General features: G+C 49.8%; 1 protein-coding gene across 3 annotated transcripts in view; it reads right to left on the reverse strand.

Annotated features, from left to right (window-relative positions):
* ASTN2 (astrotactin 2) overlaps positions 1-17901 on the reverse strand; it is an 851408-nt gene that overhangs the window by 220248 nt on the left and 613259 nt on the right. For all 3 annotated transcript variants that reach the window (XM_032865713.1, XM_032865714.1, XM_032865712.1), the window contains 3 exons: positions 17595-17719; positions 13624-13728; positions 10202-10381 (listed from right to left, as the gene is read on the reverse strand). In XM_032865713.1, coding sequence (XP_032721604.1) covers positions 10202-10381; positions 13624-13728; positions 17595-17719 — 410 coding nt within the window. The remainder of the gene's footprint in view (positions 1-10201; positions 10382-13623; positions 13729-17594; positions 17720-17901) is intronic.

A 17901-nucleotide genomic window follows, 5' to 3' on the forward strand; every position in this document is an offset into this window, starting at 1 on the left:
ATCCCGTGCCCCACTGCTGGGCTCCAGGCTGAGCTTTCTGATAATTCTGCTTTCTATTCCCACCCCCCAGGTTCAGGCGGGATTCAAATTCAAGTTGGCCAATCACTGAGTGAAAAATGGCCATGACTTTAGGTTTATCTTAGGCTTCTGTATTCAGGACTGGAAAGAGCTACGCCATTATGCCTTTTGTTTTAGAAAACTGATGGTGATAATAATCGCCACTGACTCGATTGTGTCTCATAATAATAAATGATAATAATAATAGCTCGCCCTTCCCGAGTATTTCTTATATGCCAGGTGCAGTGGTAATCACTTTATAATCATCGTTTCAGTTCATTCTTATAACAATACTATGAAGCAAGCATCACTATACCCATCTTAAAGATAGACCGAGACTCAAAATCAACATGCCTTGTCCTGCGTCACACATCTGGCAAATGGGACAGATGACGCACACACACCTGATGTGTATGTTGGTATTTGTTGATAGGTACTCCTCCGATAAGGAGTGGGCAACGATGACTGATTTGTTGAGTTCCTACCATAAGCCAACTAATCACATGACCTCATCCCATCTTCACGACAACCTGAAAGGGTCAGATGCTTTTCTGACTATTCCCTGGGGACTTCTGAAACTGGCCCGGTGATTTGACTTCTCTGGAGGCATCTGGAGATGCAGCCTCTCCTGTGCATGAGAGTACTTGGCTGGGGACAGAGGCAATGGCACTTTCTCTGACGACTTGAAGACTGAGGCAGAGAGACGTTCGAAGATGGAAAAAAGAGGCCAGTGACATCCCTCAAAAACACCTGAAAACGTCCAGGAACTACTGCTCCCAACCGGTCTGAGAGGACTCAGCATTCACCAGGCTTTTTCACACCCCCAGATTTGCGTCTTGTCCCCTGCAATCCACCTCCACCACCCGGGTGGCAAATGCCCACACCCTCCAGGGCTCTGCCGAGATGTCTTCTCCTCTGGGGAAATTCTCACCCACCCTACATGGTTAGGGACCAGTCTCCCAGCCTGGCTTCCTCCACTCCTAACCCTATACACACACACACACACACACACACACACACACACACACACAGGCTTTCTTCTGTCATAACCTTTATCAAAAGTTCACTGGTTAGTCTTTCCCATTGGACTGTGAGCCTACGGAGAGCAGGAAGTGGGTCTCATTCACCTTGGCAGCCTCTGCCCCTAATCCAGAGCCTGACATACAGTAGGCGCTGGACACAGTGGCGTGGAAAGATGGAGTAATGAGAAGGGATGAAGGAAGGACAAGAGAGAGTGGCAAGGAAGATGCCCTTGTGCAGTGGGCTCTGTGGGTGAGACTGCTCTCAGAGGGGGTAGGTTCTGTCTGCTGCTGAGGTCCTGGGGAAGGCAAAAGCGCCCCTCTGTGCACCTGGGTTCCCTCCAGTCCTTCTTCTCACTAATGGGTTGAAGGCAGAGAAAAGACAAAAGCCCCCCATTCATCTCCAGGGAAATTCCACATTCTTAGTGCAAGATTGCTGAGAGAGAAGGGTCCCATCTGACTCCCTCAGTCCCTGTATCACTTTCCTGGGAATAGGACTGGGATAGGGGAACAAGAGTGTTTTTGGCTCCTGTCTGACTAGAATCAGAATAACTAGTTTACAACAGTATTGATCTCTTACGGTTCCCTAAGTGGAAGGACAAGAGGGGCAGCCTCTCATGCTTCAGGGAGTGATATGTTTGTGTGTGCAGGTGTACCCTAAAATAAGAAAACGTGTGGTCTGTCAACCAGTGACTCTCCCATCTTTGAGGATGTGGGAGGCTTGGGGAACCAGGGTCTTTGAAAATGCTCTGAGTTTTCAGAGGGTAAAGACCAAAAACAAAATAAAACAGAACAAAAAACACTGCTAGCTGGTTATTAAATTTCCTCCTTCGCCACTGCAGTTTCTAACCGATTGCATAAGCTGACCTCAACTTTCCCATCTGTCGAATGGGAACAGCCAGCCTGGCTGAGGATGGGAAACACCTTACCCAAGAGTTTCTTCCTCTCACAGCCACGATTGGTATTGCTAAGTGACCACTGCATTCTTGTCACTAAGCCTGGTCCTGACCCAGAATTCCTTTCAGGGAGCACTTCAGGAGGCTACTACCTTGTAATCAAAACTAGCCCACAAAGAGAAGCTCACCCTGGCTCAAGGAGTGCCAAGGTTCCTTCCAGCTCTGATGTTCTTGGGTTTGGCTCTGACTCATAATGCTGCCCCTAAGTTAAGAGGGGGAAGCGAGTGACACAGAGGGGTATCGGTGCGTAGAGTATCTCCTCTCCCGCCCACCCTGAGGGTCTATGCTCTGAGTCTGCTTCCCTCAGTTCTTTCCAGGGTGGATAAGAGAAACAGAACAGGAGGGCAAACGGTCGCCTTGGGCCTGATAACAGCATCTAGAGAGTCCTCTGAGGCTGCAGTGGTAGGAACAAACACGGGTTCTCCTGATGAAAGCAGCTTGGGTTCAAATCCCTGCTCTGCCAAGCTCCCTGCTGAGAACTCCCTCAGGCCATCTTACCCTTCCGAGCCTCACTCCCCTCAAGCACAAAATGCAGATAACAATGTCTCCCTTCCAGGTTTGTTGTGCAAGGAGTAAATTGGATGAAAAAATGTACGTGAAAGTGCTTTGTGAGCCGCTCTGCGCGGAGCCCTGCGAAGGATTATTATTCTTGGTACGCACCAATAGGAAGACGACTGGGGTGTTCCGTTCCAGATGGACTCAATCTAAACCAGGGAACAAATGCTTTTTTTGGTAATTTCATCTGGTGGAAATGGCAGTCTCATGGGCCTATTTGTGTTTAATGAACCACATCCTGTATCGTCTTCTTGCAAGGTTCTGAGGAGAATTAAGTTAGTTCTCTCCTCTGGCGTGCTGCAGACAAGTGAGCGTCCAGCTCACGTTTAACCTCCTCTGGCCTCCCTATTCTCCAAGGAAACACTACCTCAGAGCTAGAGGCATCCTACACAGGGCTGTGTGGAAGCCATGAAGCCGGGGGAGGGAAAGGGCTATGGGACCACCTCCCACCACCTGGCTGGGACCCTGGCCTAGATGAGTGTGGCCGGGCTCTGATCCCTGACTGCCGCCATAGTTAAGGGTTGTGTCAGGCTGGGTGTGACAGACAGACAGACAGCCTGGAGCAGACTGGCTGGGAACATGGCGGATCTGGAAGGGCACTGAGGCCATGGGGAAGATTTTGGAAATTAGCCTCAGAGCAATGGCAAAGGACCTGGGAATTTTCATCCAAGAAGAAGCCTGATAGTATTTCTGTTAATGGTTAATTGTATACATCAACTTGACTGGTCCATGGGCTATTCAGAGATGTGGTCAAACACGATTCTGGAGATGTCTGTGAGGGTGTCCACGAGGGTGTTGTGGATGAGATCAGCAGCCGACTGAGTAAAGCAGAATGCCCTCCCTTATGTCACTGGGCCTTAGCCAATCAGGTAAAGGCCTGAATAGAATAGAAAGGCTGACCCCCCCCATCCCCACCTCCAGGAGTAAGAAAGAATCCCTCCTGCTTGACTGTTTGAGCTAGAACAACATCCTCTTCTTGCCTTTGGGCTCAAACAGAAACATTGGTTCTTCTTGGGTCTCAAGCCTGCTAGCTTTGGAATCGGAACTTACACCATCAGCTCTCCAGAGTCTCCAGTTTGCTGAGTAGATCTTGGCTTGAAACTTCTCAGCCTGCACAATCACATGAGCCAGTTCCTCATAACAAATCTCTCTCTCTCTCTCTCTCTCTCATATATGAATATTATATACAATAGAGACTTTTATCTACCTGTCTATCCATCCATCCAACCATCCGTCCTGTTGGTTCTGTCTCTCTGGAGAGCACCGACTGACCTGTGTCCTCGGGGCTGCTGTGTGGTTTGGACTGAGGGGGGACAAGAGTGGATGCCGAGGAATTGCACTACTGGGTATTTACCCCAAAGATACAGATGTAGTGAAAAGAAGGGCCATCTGTACCCCAACGTTCATAGCGGCAATGGCCATGGTCACCAAACTGGAAAGAACCAAGATGCCCTTCAACGGACGAATGGATACGGAAGATGTGGTCCATATACACTATGGAGTATTATGCCTCCATCAGAAAGGATGAACACCCAACTTTTGTATCAACATGGACAGGACAGGAAGAGATTATGCTGAGTGAAATAAGTCAAGCAGAGAGAGTCAACTATCATATGGTTTCACTTATTTGTGGAGCATAACAAATAGCATGGAGGACAAGGGGAGATGGAGAGGAGAAGGGAGTTGAGGGAAATTGGAAGGGGAGGTGAACCATGAGAGACTATGGACTCTGAAAAACAATCTGAGGGTCTTGAAGGGGCGGGGGGGTGGGAGGTTGGGGGAGCCAGGTGGTGGGTATTAGGGAGGACACAGATTGCATGGAGCACTGGGTGTGGTACAAAAACAATGAATACTGTTACGCTGAAAAGAAATAAGAAAAAAATAAATAAAAATTAAAAAAAAAAAAAAAAGAGTGGATGCCGAGAGTCCAGGTAGAATGCCAGCGCTAGAGTCTAGGCAAGCCACGATGGCAGCTTGATCCAGGGCACAGCAGAGAGATGGAAAGAAGTAGGCAAATTCAAGCCCTCATGGGGAATGAAAATGGAGAAGATTTGGGAAAATGGGGGGCGCGAGGGAGAGGAGGATGTGAAGACGGACTCCGGTTTCTGGTTCTGCTTAAAAACAGATCATGGCACATTTCCCTAGAATGCTGGGAAACCACCAGGTTGTGTGGGGCAGAGTTTGGGTGGGTAAGGGAGCTGCCATAATGGCAAATATTGGGGGAAAGCTTAGAGGCAGAGGTGTAAAGTGGGAGTCACCAAGGTAGGGACAGTAACAGAATCCCCACAAGAGAAGTGTCCAGGAAGAGGGGGCCCAGGCCAGGGTTGTCTGAAATCCCATGGATGGGAGCCGACAAAGCAGGCAGAGAAGAAGCCAGCAGGAAGGCAGGGGACTCACATGGAAGATCTGGGACAATGGCAGTGAACACAGACAGTGCCTGAAGCAGGAAGTGGTCAGCTCTGTCAAACGCTAACAGAAGGTCAAGCAAATGGGAACTGAAAACTGCCCCCTGATGATTCAATCTACAGAGAAGTAAACCAGTACCCAGGCAGTCCCAGTTCTGAGAACAACTGCTTTCATGTCTGGTTGCTGTCTTTGAAGCAAACTCCCTCAGGAAACTGAAAGCCCAGGAGAGTTCTCCAGCCCACATCAGCCCCTTGGCCACAACTGTCCTCAGAAAAGGAGGTGACATTTAACTATCTTATCCTTCTCCCCTCCCCACCTTAACCCCTGGGCTGCCTTTCAAGCAGTCAGAACTCCTTTAAAGAATAGTCTAGGAATGCTGAGCTGACAGTCAAACCTGCATTGTAATTCAAATGGAAATGCAGAAATTCATTCCCTCGAACAGTCTTGGGAAATTATAATTGAGATAAAACATCTTTTAAAGGTGGCAACAGGCATTTATCTCTGAGGACATCTCTATACCATGGACTGCCCCAATCTTAAGAGCAGTGTAACCTTCACTAGAAAATGTCATTTCACAGGGTCATGGAGTCTATAAACTAGGAAAAGTCATATTAATTACATACCTTTTCTCTTCTACACTTTGTCTCTCCTATGTGTGTGTATGTATTGTTTTGCACTTTGTTTTTAAGATTTTATTTATTTATTTGACAGACAGAGATCACAAGTAGGCAGAGAGGCAGGTAGAGAGAGGAAGGGAAGCAGGCTCCCTGCTGAGCAGAGAGCCCTATGCAGGGCTCCATCCCAGGACCCTGGGATCATGACCTGGGCGGAAGGCAGAGGCTTTAACCCACTGAGCCACCCAGGAGCCCTGACTTCTCTGTGTTTTCATGACTCCTCCTTGCCTCCCTCAGTTGGTCTCTCTCTCTCTCTCATACACACACACACACACACACACACACACACACACCTGGAAAGGAAACACAGTTACCATAGCAGATGTGGCAGCTGTGGTGGGAGGGAACGCATTGGATCAAGATAATAACTAGGTGTCCAGCTCAGTGCTAGAGGAGGCCACTGATGGGCTGTGCTCTCGCTGGAGCCTGTATTTTGCATGTGAAGAAAGTGATCTAGAGAGTGATCAGTTTGCCCAAGATCCCATAGCTGGTAAGAGACAGAGCTGGGATTTGAACCTGAGTCCAGTTGACTGCAAAACCTCCGCTTTACTTCCAAATGACAAAGCCTTTATCCAAGCTACCTACAGGCTGGGTAACTTCTTATGTCTTAATTAAGATAAAAAGACATGCATCAAGGTCCCAGCTGGGCAGTATATGTGACTATCAAGCCAAAGAGTGAACTGGAAGAAAGGTAGCTTTTTAAAATACACACCTCTCAGGAACACAGCAGCAGTGAAAGTATTAAGCTAAAGGCCAGAGACTAAAAACTTCACGTGGTGCTTGGGGCACAGCCTGGAAGCAGAGGCGAGGGCTAGAGGGGACTCACAGGCTAAAGCAGCTTCCACACTAAGCACTGCTGTGCCTGGCGGGCCCAGGGATGACTTTGGCTACTTCTAAGGTCTTCCTGGCTTCTGACAGGCACCATCTAACTGATCTGTTCAGTGCTCTGGTCCCCTCCAAACTGGCGAAATCCTGAGACGATCCACTTGGTGGTGGCAAACCCCACCTCCCTGCCTAGATCTTTCCAGTCCTGCTTGGCATGCCCAGTGCCCACCTGGAATCAGCATCACAAGGTGGGTCTGTTCTTTTGGCTTTTGCCCTGCCCTGCTGCAGGGAAAACGATACACAGCCCACCCCCCCCCTGACTATCTGCATCACAGCAGCCATTGCCAATGGATCCTAACGTTCTTGGCCAGTGGGCTCCATGATCTCCACACAGTGGCCTAGATAAGCCATTCCCTAACTGATCAGAATTGGAACATGAAATAATAGATATGGGTCATCACATGGCAGCGACTGGGTTCTTTATCATGAGCCCGTCCCGTCCCTCTTTCCAGCTGTCTACCAGTGGGTTAAAAGAAAAAAATGGTGAAACACTGTAAGTCTAGAACAGACTGGGGAGTGAACAACACGGGGACAGCGTCCACATCTCGTCTCCCGCAGTGCCCGCCAAGAAGCAGCACTGAAGAAATATTAATGAATTAAAGAATGAATGAATGAATAATAAATGTGACTTTCTTTCTTTCTTTCTTTCTTTTTTTTTTTTTTTCTCCTGTGGAACACACACTGAGAAACACTTAGGGGAATAATAGTCTAATCATCAAATAAACCTCTCATGGGAATATTTTAATCAGGCACATTCAGTCCCGAACCCCCGGGCTTTCCAACAATTTCTAGTGGCTGCCCCAGGTCACAGCAGGAACAAGAGCCCCATCATTAATAAACCTGGAAAGCCTGGGACATTTGTTTTTAATTTCTGTGGACACCAGATCTAGGGGGCAGGGAACACTGTGCTCAGGTTGGAATTCAAACACCATCCCTTTCACTCATACACTGTGACCCCAACAAGCCCCTCTTCTTCTCTAAGCTTCAGGTTTCCCAGGTGAAGACAAGGGGTGAGTGGGATTCTTGCCTTCTTTGCCTCAAGGGGTACACGGGAGAACCCACAGGACTGCACTGTAATGTGCTGTTACTCACGCCCTATTAGGCCTCTTTTCCCGGAACTTCTTTCCAGCTTTGGTCCTTCCAATCAAGGACATGCCACCACTTGGAGCTAAACATAGATTTCAAAGACTCCAGGAAGCCCTCCCCACTCCACTCTCTGGGTTGAAAGAATATTTATCCTTTTTCTAGTGACACAGGTGTGTCTCCGAGAGATTAAGGAGTATCACACGGGGGCAGGAGCCCTACCAGGACTAGTCTCCTCAGCTGCGACCGACGAGTCTTGCTTTATTCTAAGCTATCATTTTTCATGTGCTGTCTACATGCCAGACACTTTACCTGTATTATCTCATTTCGTTCTCCCAAAAGCCGTGCCAGGGAATTCCTATCCCCCATTTAATGCACGAGGAAACAGAAACTTAGAAGTTACTGCCCGAGGTTACCCAGCAGGGATGGAAGGACAGACAGGGGGACTTGAACCCCTGTCTGTCCCACTCACAGCACCTCTTCCCACAGCTCTGCCCCCAAAGTCACCTGCTTCCAAACCCAGACCCATCCTGACCCACTTCCCAGGAGGCCCTCGTGTAGCCCGTGCCCATGACACAGCGGATGGCTGTGGAGAGAAAGGTCACCCACTACCTCTGAGTGCAGAGTCCCTCCCTCCCTGGGAACATTCCCCGGCTTCTCAGCCTCCCCCTTGCAAACATCACTCCCACATTAAAAAAAAATACAACCTCAGCACTTCATGGGTCATCTAGGTCACAGCAGGTGGTGAGAGTGAGAAGTGTTAAGGTGGCCTCCGTGTACCCCTGGGCTCTTCTTGGGAGCAAACATACGACAGAAGCAAGAAACGTGCCTCCAGACAAGCAGCCCAGAGAGAAAAGCTACTGTGTCAAGTTTCCCCAGCAAGTTTGTGGCGACCCGGAGGGCTCTGGCATCTTGAAGCGGGTCCTAGCTGCTCTGTGGGCTTTCCTTCTGCCCCAGCCCGTCTGACTTGCCACAGAGTCCACGCATCCCCTGTGTAAGGAGTGGGGCTTTCTGGAGGGGAACCGGCCAAGGCCTGGAAGCAGTTGAGGATGGAGATGACGTGGTATTTAGCATGACAGTGGTGTCCCTGGCCCCAAGTGCTGGGCGAGGCGGGTTAGTTCAATGGCCACAGTGAGCGAAGGTTTTTATAAACATAACCTAATTGTATTACTTCAAAGTCCTGAAGCTTATTGCCCTGCTTAATGATGTGTCACGTTATTTATAGGGTAGGACAACGAGACCTCTATTGATTTAATGCACTTCCTTAAAGACCGTCATTGTCGCAGCCATAAAAAACAGAGCTATTCCCAGACAACTCAATTATGTTCTCCGCGTCTATAAACCACCCTGTGCCCCACACAGTTGCACACAGGAGGCAGGGAGGGGTGAGACCACGGTGCGGGGTACAAGCCCCCGGGCACAAGAGGAAAGGTTCTGGAGATGGCAAAGGCAGCCGCACTGGGTTCAGCATGAAAAGCCCTGGATGCGGAGCGTGGAGCAGCACCCCACTTTGTCTTGGACCCCCCCACAGTGGAGCTCGGTGACACTCAGCAAGCTTCCTCCTCTCTCTGGGCCTTAATTTTCCCAACTGCAAACTTGGGGTGCTAAGTCCAGGGAGACTCATAAGGTCTCTTGTGGCTCCCACAGTCTGTGGTTTAAGTTGATTTGGTTCCTTAGATTGGGGGGCTGGGCCATGTGAAGAAGGTGGGAAGCACATTTTTAACACTGTTCCCACCCTTTCCGTCCATCGAGAGCTCTCCTTTCTCAATTAATGGATAACAATAACGGTAACAGGAAGCCATCCGCACCCTGCTACTTACTAGCTGTGTATCTATGGGCACTCGGCTTAGCGTGGCTGAGACTCACCTTCTCCCCTGTGAAATGGGGATGTGAATACACTGGCCTGTTAAAATACACAATGCAGGGATGGAATATTTCTGTCTTTCTCAAAATGCTGTGATAGTTAACTGCTTCCCTTCTGGGTGGAAGGTGGACAGGAATGGCAACTTAAGCGCCCATTTCACAGAAGGGAAAAACTGAGGTGGGAAGGGAATGGCACTCCCAAGGTGAGTGGCAGGGACTGGTCTCCCCCATCTAGCCCGAGGAATGCCAATTCTGATACAAGCTGAGGCTCCCAGGGACATACGATCTGGTGACCCTCCCTGAGGATAGAAGCTTCTCCATGGGAGAGACAGGAAACTGTCCCCTCAGACCCAAAGTGAGCCCTACCAGAACGGCCGGAGCTCCTCTTGGGCTCTTCCTAGAAGCCTGGAGAGAAGGAGGTGTCAAGGAGACACCACTCCCATCCCTCCAACTCTTCCCGCATGGTGGTTTCAGAGGACAGAGCTGGAAACAAGGAACCTGCTGTACGAGGCAGGAGTGTTGGGAGTCCAGCCCACTACCTTAGGGTCTCAGAAAATGCCTGAACTGAAAGAATCCTGAGATATCATCACACAGCCCCTCGTCCTGTCCGTGGGGAAACTGAAGCCCAGAGAGGGGTAGGGAGTGCCGAAGGCCACACAGCTTCGGCATGGCCGAGCCAGGATCTAGCTTGTCAGAGCCTTACCTTTCTGGTACTGGAGCCACAGCTGTTGCTGGACCTTCTTGCTTGGGAAGTGAATGATGCAGGTGAGCTCGGAGCCGTAGAGGGCCTCTGCGATGTAGTGGGAGCCGTAGTGCTGGATGAAGGACAGCAGCTCCTCCCGACTGCTCTCCCTGGTCAGGATCTTGAGGACGTTGGTGAAGCCTGCACGGAGGAGGAGGACGTGGAGGTGGTCAGATCTGGGAGGCCGGTGGCGGGCGAATTATAGGAGGCCAGGGGCTCTCTCCAGACTGGAGCTGGTGTCACCCCACAATCAGCCCGGTGGCTGGCACCTGAACGGGCACAGCAACCTCCCCTCGCTCGCAGAGCAAAGGTTGTTCTCCCTGGTAGATGCACAAGACACTACAACCAAGAGGGAACCAACAGCAGAGGAAGGCCTCAAGCTTGGCAACCGAGGCCACGGGACCTGAAAGTCGCCATCAGGAAATCAAAGCTGACGTCTGTCCCTAGCAACTAATGGGCACCGAGCACATCGCCTGCGGTTTCCCCCATTGGTTCCAATTTAGCCTCAGCCCCAGTGCTGCAACCCCCACTGTGGATGAGCAAGTCAAAGCTCAGACTCTGAATGGTTTCCTCGGTGTCCTGGCTCTGTCTACAATCAGTCTACAAGCTCAGTCTACGATCCCCTTCTGTTCTCACTCCAAAATAAATGCATTGTCCACAGCACCCAATCACCCAGGGTGTGAACTGCCTCATTGGGAGCCCCGGGGCTTCCCTGACCCCAGATCAGCAGATAGCCCGACGTCCTGGGATCGGATCCCTGCCTTGGCTTCCGAGAACACTACTTCCCTTTCTGCCTCTGCCTCCCTGGAACAGTGGTATGTGTTCTGGCTTCTGACTTTGTCAAGGGCCTCCCTGCTGCTGTATTTTCCTTAGTCCTGTGCCAAGAAGACCTAGGTCATCAGGGCCTAGCATGGGACCCGCAAAGCCTTCATTCTATAACCACAGCTCCCTCCCTCACTCCTTCCTCCAACAGGTAGGTCACCAAGCTGTTCTACCAAGAGCCTTAAGACCTGCCTGAGCTCCTTCCTGCTACCAACGACCAGCCTACCAATGACCTTACCTGGTGTTCCAGGCCTCCAAGGGCATCTCCAGTGAGCCTCCTTCATCAGGCTTTACATCCAGCCAAATCAGCTTTTTTAGGTCTCCTAAATATGACCTGAGATTTCCACCGTCCCTTCTTCATTCACAGTCCCCAAACTGCAGCCTGCACACACATACACACCCCCGTTCACCAGAAATGGCCTCTCCAACTCTTCGCTAAGTCATTCGTATGCTCTAAGGCTCCGGAAAGCTGTCCTCACCTTCCCAAGAAGCTGTTCACACAATCCTTGCCAGGGGCACCTATGCTTTGCACCTTCAGTGGACACTACCTTGAAAGCAGAAGCTCGATTCCGCTGGTCTTTGACTGTGCACATGCACCCTTCCCTACCCCCGCCCTAACCAGGTACAAGAGCACAGGGGGGACACTCGGGACACGGCAGAAACACCAACCACCATTATCACATGAGCAGTGGATTCTGTGTCACATCAAAGTAAACTGTAAGAGAGCAAGCACGCTCTCCTTCAACATTAAACATGAACTCCAATTTGCCAACATTTGATTTACAAGGGGGTTCTCAAGAGCATCATCATAGATTAATTAAAGCTGATACACCTTTGTAATTCTAACAGATACATCGCAGTCTGATTTGCAAGTGAGGCGCGAGTGTGTGGGTGGTGGGCAAAACAGAAACATGCCTCAAAGCATGGGTGTTTAAGACAGCCCCTCTCCGCCAATCCGTTAATGTGCGCAACTAGGTAATTAATACAGCAGGGTTAATGATGAGACTGTTTCTCTTAACTAGTAAATGACAACACCATGGAGATGACCTGTGGCTCTTTCTCCAGGCAGATAAAACTGCATTCGAATCTCTGCTCTCTGGGCACGTGGGTGGCTCAGTTGGTTAAGCGACTGCCTTTCGCTCAGGTCATGATCCTGGAGTCCCAGGATCGAGTTCCGCATCGGGCTCCCTGCGTGGCAGGGAGTCTGCTTCTCCCTCTGACCCTCCCCCTTCCCATGCTCTCTCTCGCTTTCTCTCTCTCTCTCTCTCTCAAGTACGTAAAATCTTAAAAAAAAAAAAAAATCCCTGCTCTCCTCCTGTTTGGCCACTTACTAGCTGTGTGACCTTGGGGAAGTTACTTAACCTCTCTGACCTTGTTTCCTTATCTGAAAAAAGTATGGGATAAACGATGTCTTCCTTGTAGGACCAATGGATGTCCTAAGATATGAAACATTATAAAGTGCTTCGCCAACGTCCACAGTAATTACTATTTGCACTTCCCATATGGGAGAGTCCTCTGATTCCTGGGCTAAGAGAGTTTCGTGTTGCTCACAAACCAAATGAAACTGAAAAAGAGAAGATAAGTAACGTGCTCACAAATACAGAGGAAGTCCCTGGACAATAATCCAGTGGCAGGGTTATGAGGAAGAGCCAGGGTAAAACACCCCATCTTTCCAGAGTCCTTCACTCATTCCGAATTTTTCAGTTTTCATTTTTTTTTATTCCTTTACCAAACAAGACTACCTACCCTGTGTTGATTCTCTGTTACAGAGACAATAGGAATACAGGCTACAGGGATATGGAAATGACCCACGATTCTTGGGTCAGTGGGGGAACATATAGGGCTTAGACGTGAATCAAGCCCACTGGTGCATTCATACAGGTGGTTGCTTGCACAGACTTCCTTGAGTTATTCTGGGGGGAGTGGAGAATGCAGCACGGGTCTCTCAGTATTGCAGGACTATCCCAGCATTCCCTGGGCAAGGAGATCCAGGCAGAGGGAAGAGCATGTGCAAAGTCACAGAAGCATGAAAAAACACGTCCCATTCTAAGAATTACAAATTGTGCTCATCAGCTGACACACAGGGTGTGGGCAGGTGGAGTAGGGGCCATGTGTGTGTCTGCGTCTTGGAGGGGTGTATGTTACTGCTGTATAGGAGATGGGTAGGAAAGGAAATCATCCAGAAGAGACCAGGAGAACTTACAATCCATAGCCTGAAATATTTAGAACATAAATGTGACTTAGATTGTCATTTACCCCTCTCCCATTCACTCTTCCCCATACTGCTATGGTACCCATTCCTCCAGGAAGCCCCTCTTGACTCCTCAGGACAGCTCCCCGCTCTGGGGTTCCACTGTCCCGCTATTGTGTAGACCCTACCGCAGTATGAGGATGTCCCTGTCTGCTTGTCCATCCACCCTCCCCGTGAGCTCCTTCATGGCAGGGAAGGCCGGGCCTCATTCCCTCAGCATCCCCAGCCCAGGGCCTGGCACAGTGCAAGTCCTCAGGAACAAGTGCTGGATTAGTGCCAGCCCCCTGGCTGCCCGGGAGGGGGTCCTCACCTGCGGACAGGGTGATGGTGTTGAGCTTCACACGGTAAAGGTTGCTTCGGACCCGCCACTGCTGCACCATAGGGTAACCCATTGCCTCGTCATACCTGACGTCTCCTGCAGGGCAGAAAGAGAAGGTCACGGGAGGCCAGCATTTACAGAACACTCACCAAAACTGGGCTCTGCAGAACGGCCACGGCTTCTAAACAGGCGGGCGCTCAGCCTTCACATGCAGGCTCTCACTGGAACCAACAGCTTTACCTGGACCTGCCTCCAGGCTTCTTCCCAGCCTCTGATCTCAGCCCCCATCCTGCTTTTTCTCTTCCCAACAGCTTGCAAGCAAGCCGAGTAGATTTATGATTCCGCTTACCCCTGCAGGCAACTCGCCATGGGTCATTAGATGACTCTGTGCCTCAGTTTCCCCTTCGGATACTATGGCTACCTGTGCTGACATTACTTCACAGGTGCATTGTGAGACTCAAATAAGACCACAGAAGTGGAAGTCTTGCAGCATGCAGAATGGGGGTCAGCAAACCACAGCCCGTCCTCCACGTACTGCCTCTCGATGACAGCCGACATGAGCGTCTGTGTGCAGAGCCTAGTGCATTTAGGATCTGGTCCTTTGTGTTTGCTGACCCCTGTGGGGACCACTGTTTCCTAACATGGAAACATGGGATGCACATAGGGATCTCCTGAGATGCATGTGCTCATATAGGAAAGCTCACATTTCAAGTAAGACCGAGTTAAAGCGAAACAAGATCTTAAAAAATCTGTATAATTTCTAAGCACCTTATCTAGATTATTATGCATTCTAAAGCTCTATGAAGGTAGTGGCAAGGAGCGTTTTGCAAACTTTTTCAACTGAGGAATCCCGTTTTTCAAGAGGGTTCACTGGAACGCATGTTCCATGGAAAGTATTTTGGGAAACACAGGTATAGACAAAGAATAAACAAAGACAAAACAACACAGTGTTAGCAAGCAGTTAACTCTGGGTGGTGGGGGTATTAACGATTCTTGTTTATGGATTTATATTCATCAGCATTTTCTAAATTTTTTTGCTCTAAGCATTGAAAACTCTCTTTGTTTACAATCAGGAAGAAATACATGAAAAGGAAATGCTAGTCACATCAGCAGTTAATGTTGTTTTGTATCCTCTGCAAATGGCAGGCACATTTTCTGTCCTTTTCTCTTGTCCCCTGGTGAGGAGGCACTTAAAGAGATATTTGATACCAAGATGAAAATGAGAATCTCATTGTAACAAATGATTTCTTCCTGGACATTACTGCAGTATTAAAGTTGTCCATTACTGTCAACTTTTTTTTATTTTTTCCCTCCTTAGCCTTTTCAGGAATAACGTAATTTTTTTTAGAAGCTTTCATTTTAAAGTAAAATATTCATGATCTCCATATACATGTCTACTGCAGCGAGGTTGTTTTGTCATAAATATGTCCTCTCTGTTTATCTGCTCTGCCTGTCCCATCCTTCCCCTAGAAAGGCTGGGAAGGGTGGGAGAGGAAGGACAGGCCATGTTTTGAGTCAGGGAGGAGAAACCAGATTGCACAGGATGGCCGAATGCTCGTGGCTCAGCAGCCTCTGCCCCATCTTTTTTGCTGGTCCTGATTCACGGCAGGCTTGGTGTGGGTATTGGCAACTGGGACCCACCCTCAGAGAGGGCAGCAGAACAGTCTGATGGAGGCTGTGGGTACCATTCATTCACTGGGTGGTATTATGTCCAAATGAAAAAAAACAGGCTACCCCTTTTGATTACCAAGACATGTATAAAGCCATCATCTCTGCCCCTCACCCCCCAGAACTGGTTGTCACTGCACCCTTCACTTCTCTCCATCCCTGGTCCTTCCTGGATTCCAGCCTGGACTATAAGCTCCTCCAGTGGAATGCCAGCTTCCTGAGGCTGAGGCCATGGTCTTTATTATTCTCACTCCTGCAGAGCCTGGAACAGAGCCTGGTACATAGTAATAGGCTCCGAACAAATGCCGATTTGCTGGCTCACCTACTTACCTGTATCCTCATCCCCATCCTAGGCCCATCCCTAGCCCTTATTCATCCTCGACCCTCACCTTACCTGACCCTATCCTAGATCTCTGCCAAAGATGAGGGATAACATGAGGGAGGTATTTTTCCTGGTAATTATTATTATTTTTTAATTTTAGAAATCCAACAGTGTCTTTATTAGGATGCCTCCAAAGATCCTTAAACCAAAACAAATAAACCTAACAATTTGTACTACTAATATAGAACCACAATGCACTGAGCATTTTATACCTGCAGTCTCCAGTAGTTGCCTACTGCTGACAAAGAACTGAAATCCCCTATTTCAGAAGAAGAAATGGAAGCTCAGAGGAGAAAGAGCTCAAGGACACACAAAGAATGGTGACAAATCCAGGGTCTTTCTCATTGAAGCACAGCACCTCCCCATGGACCATGGTGCTATCTGCTTTAAGGGGTGAGCTCCCTGTGACTGGGTGTATCCTAGAAGAACCATTATTCAGTAGGGCTATTACGGACCTGATTTCTCCATTGCTAAGGAGGATTAGACTAGACACCCTTTACAGTCCCTGTCAGCTCTGAAATTCTGCGATCTTATGAAAATTAAGGAAGGCACAGCAGGTTTTGGCAGATTTTACGAAGCATTTTTATTTCTGTGATTTCATTTGATCTACATCTGGGCCCTTTTTGAAGGAGGACAGGTCAAGAAGGGGGTGGAGGGTCATGGATACGGCATCAGCTTTGGAGTCAAGACCCAGTGGGCTTAAATCCTGACTCAACGACAGACTAGTGATGTGAACTTAGACGAATTGAATGATTTCTTTAATCCATTTCAAGGGGGACAATAACCCTTACAGGGTTACGTGGATTCAGACACGCAGGGTGCGTGGCTCCTAGGAGATGTGGGTCCTTCTGCCCTGTCTCTGCCTCTTTACAGGGAAGGCTCGTGGAGCTTCCAAGTGCTAGCAAGCAGCAGAAGGGTCTTCCCTGGGGGTCAGTTTCCCTCTCGGTAAGACCTCGGTCATTCGCCAGGGGGGCCATTCTCCCTGGGCCACGGTTGAGATACCCAAGTACTGTATCACCAAAGCAGAGCCAGGGCCCTCACATCTTAGGAAAATCCCTCCACAAAAGACAGAAGAGGAACAGCGAGAAGGTAAGGGGGAGCAGAAGGGCATCCTGGGTGGAACAGAAGACAGGGAGCCCCAGGAGAGTCTGCAGAAGATAGCTTCCCTGTGAGGGGGCAGGCGAGGAGAGAGGGGGTAGGGGTGGGAGCTGCAGAGCCAATGGAAAGGGAAGAAGACCTGGAGCCGTGGCACCTGGTTCTTGTCCTGGCCGACTGCGGGGTCTTGCGCGGCTCCTGTCCCCTCTCTGAGTCTAGATTCCTCATCTCTAAAATGGGGAAAACAATATCACCCCCCAAGACGGCTCAGCGCCCATGTTCAAAATCAAGCTGTGTAACAAACACTTTCAAGTAAGACGGACTCCCGGTGGAGGGGTCCAGTGATTTTGCTTTAGAACGATGTAAAAATAAACCTAGTGAAATAAGCCAGACAGAGAAAGACAAATACCGCATGATCGTACTTTTATGTACAATCAAGAGGTTGGACTCATAAGAGCAGAGAGTAGAAAAGCTGGGGATGTGGGGAGGTGCGGGTCACAGGGTCCAAAGGTCCAGTGATGTGGGGTGCAGAAGTTCTGTGGGGCTGAGGCACAGCACGGTGACTGCAGTCAAAGTCCCGGAAATCTGCTGAAAGTCAATCTGGCCCAGCTCCGATTCTGGAATCTCAGAGAAGCCCCCCCAGCTCTGCACAGCCCATACCAGGAGGCCCACCCCTGGCCAATAGCAGGTCCCTTCGCCCTTCTGTCCCTCAGGAAGGAGGAGGCCTGCACAGGCCTGTCTGGGATGTGTCGAGGCACCTGGAGAGGACAGGTGTGCAGTGAGAGAGGCTGGGGGAGGTCCAGCAGGTGTGTCTTACCAGTGAGCAGCTGGAGGTCCGGGAGGGGCTCAGAGAGGACGCCCCGACACTGCTCCTCCACCGGCAGCGGGATCACCAGCAGCCCATCGGCCAGCTGAGGGAAGTCCTTGATGAAGTTGTTCTCCCTGTGGAGAGGAGCACAGAGACCGCCAAATGAGGGCGTGGAGGCCGCTGGGGGCTGCAGGGTAGGAGGGCAGTGAACTTGGCATCAGCATGGAGACACTCAGAAGAGGGTGTGCATCCTTGCTGCCGTGCATCCGGCTCCCCGAGTCCCGCCTCAGAGAACAGGGTGCTAACAACAGGCTCT

The sequence above is a fragment of the Lontra canadensis genome, unplaced genomic scaffold, assembly GCF_010015895.1.
Source record: "Lontra canadensis isolate GAN:19392208 unplaced genomic scaffold, GSC_riverotter_1.0 scaffold30, whole genome shotgun sequence".
Taxonomy (NCBI): domain Eukaryota; kingdom Metazoa; phylum Chordata; class Mammalia; order Carnivora; family Mustelidae; genus Lontra; species Lontra canadensis.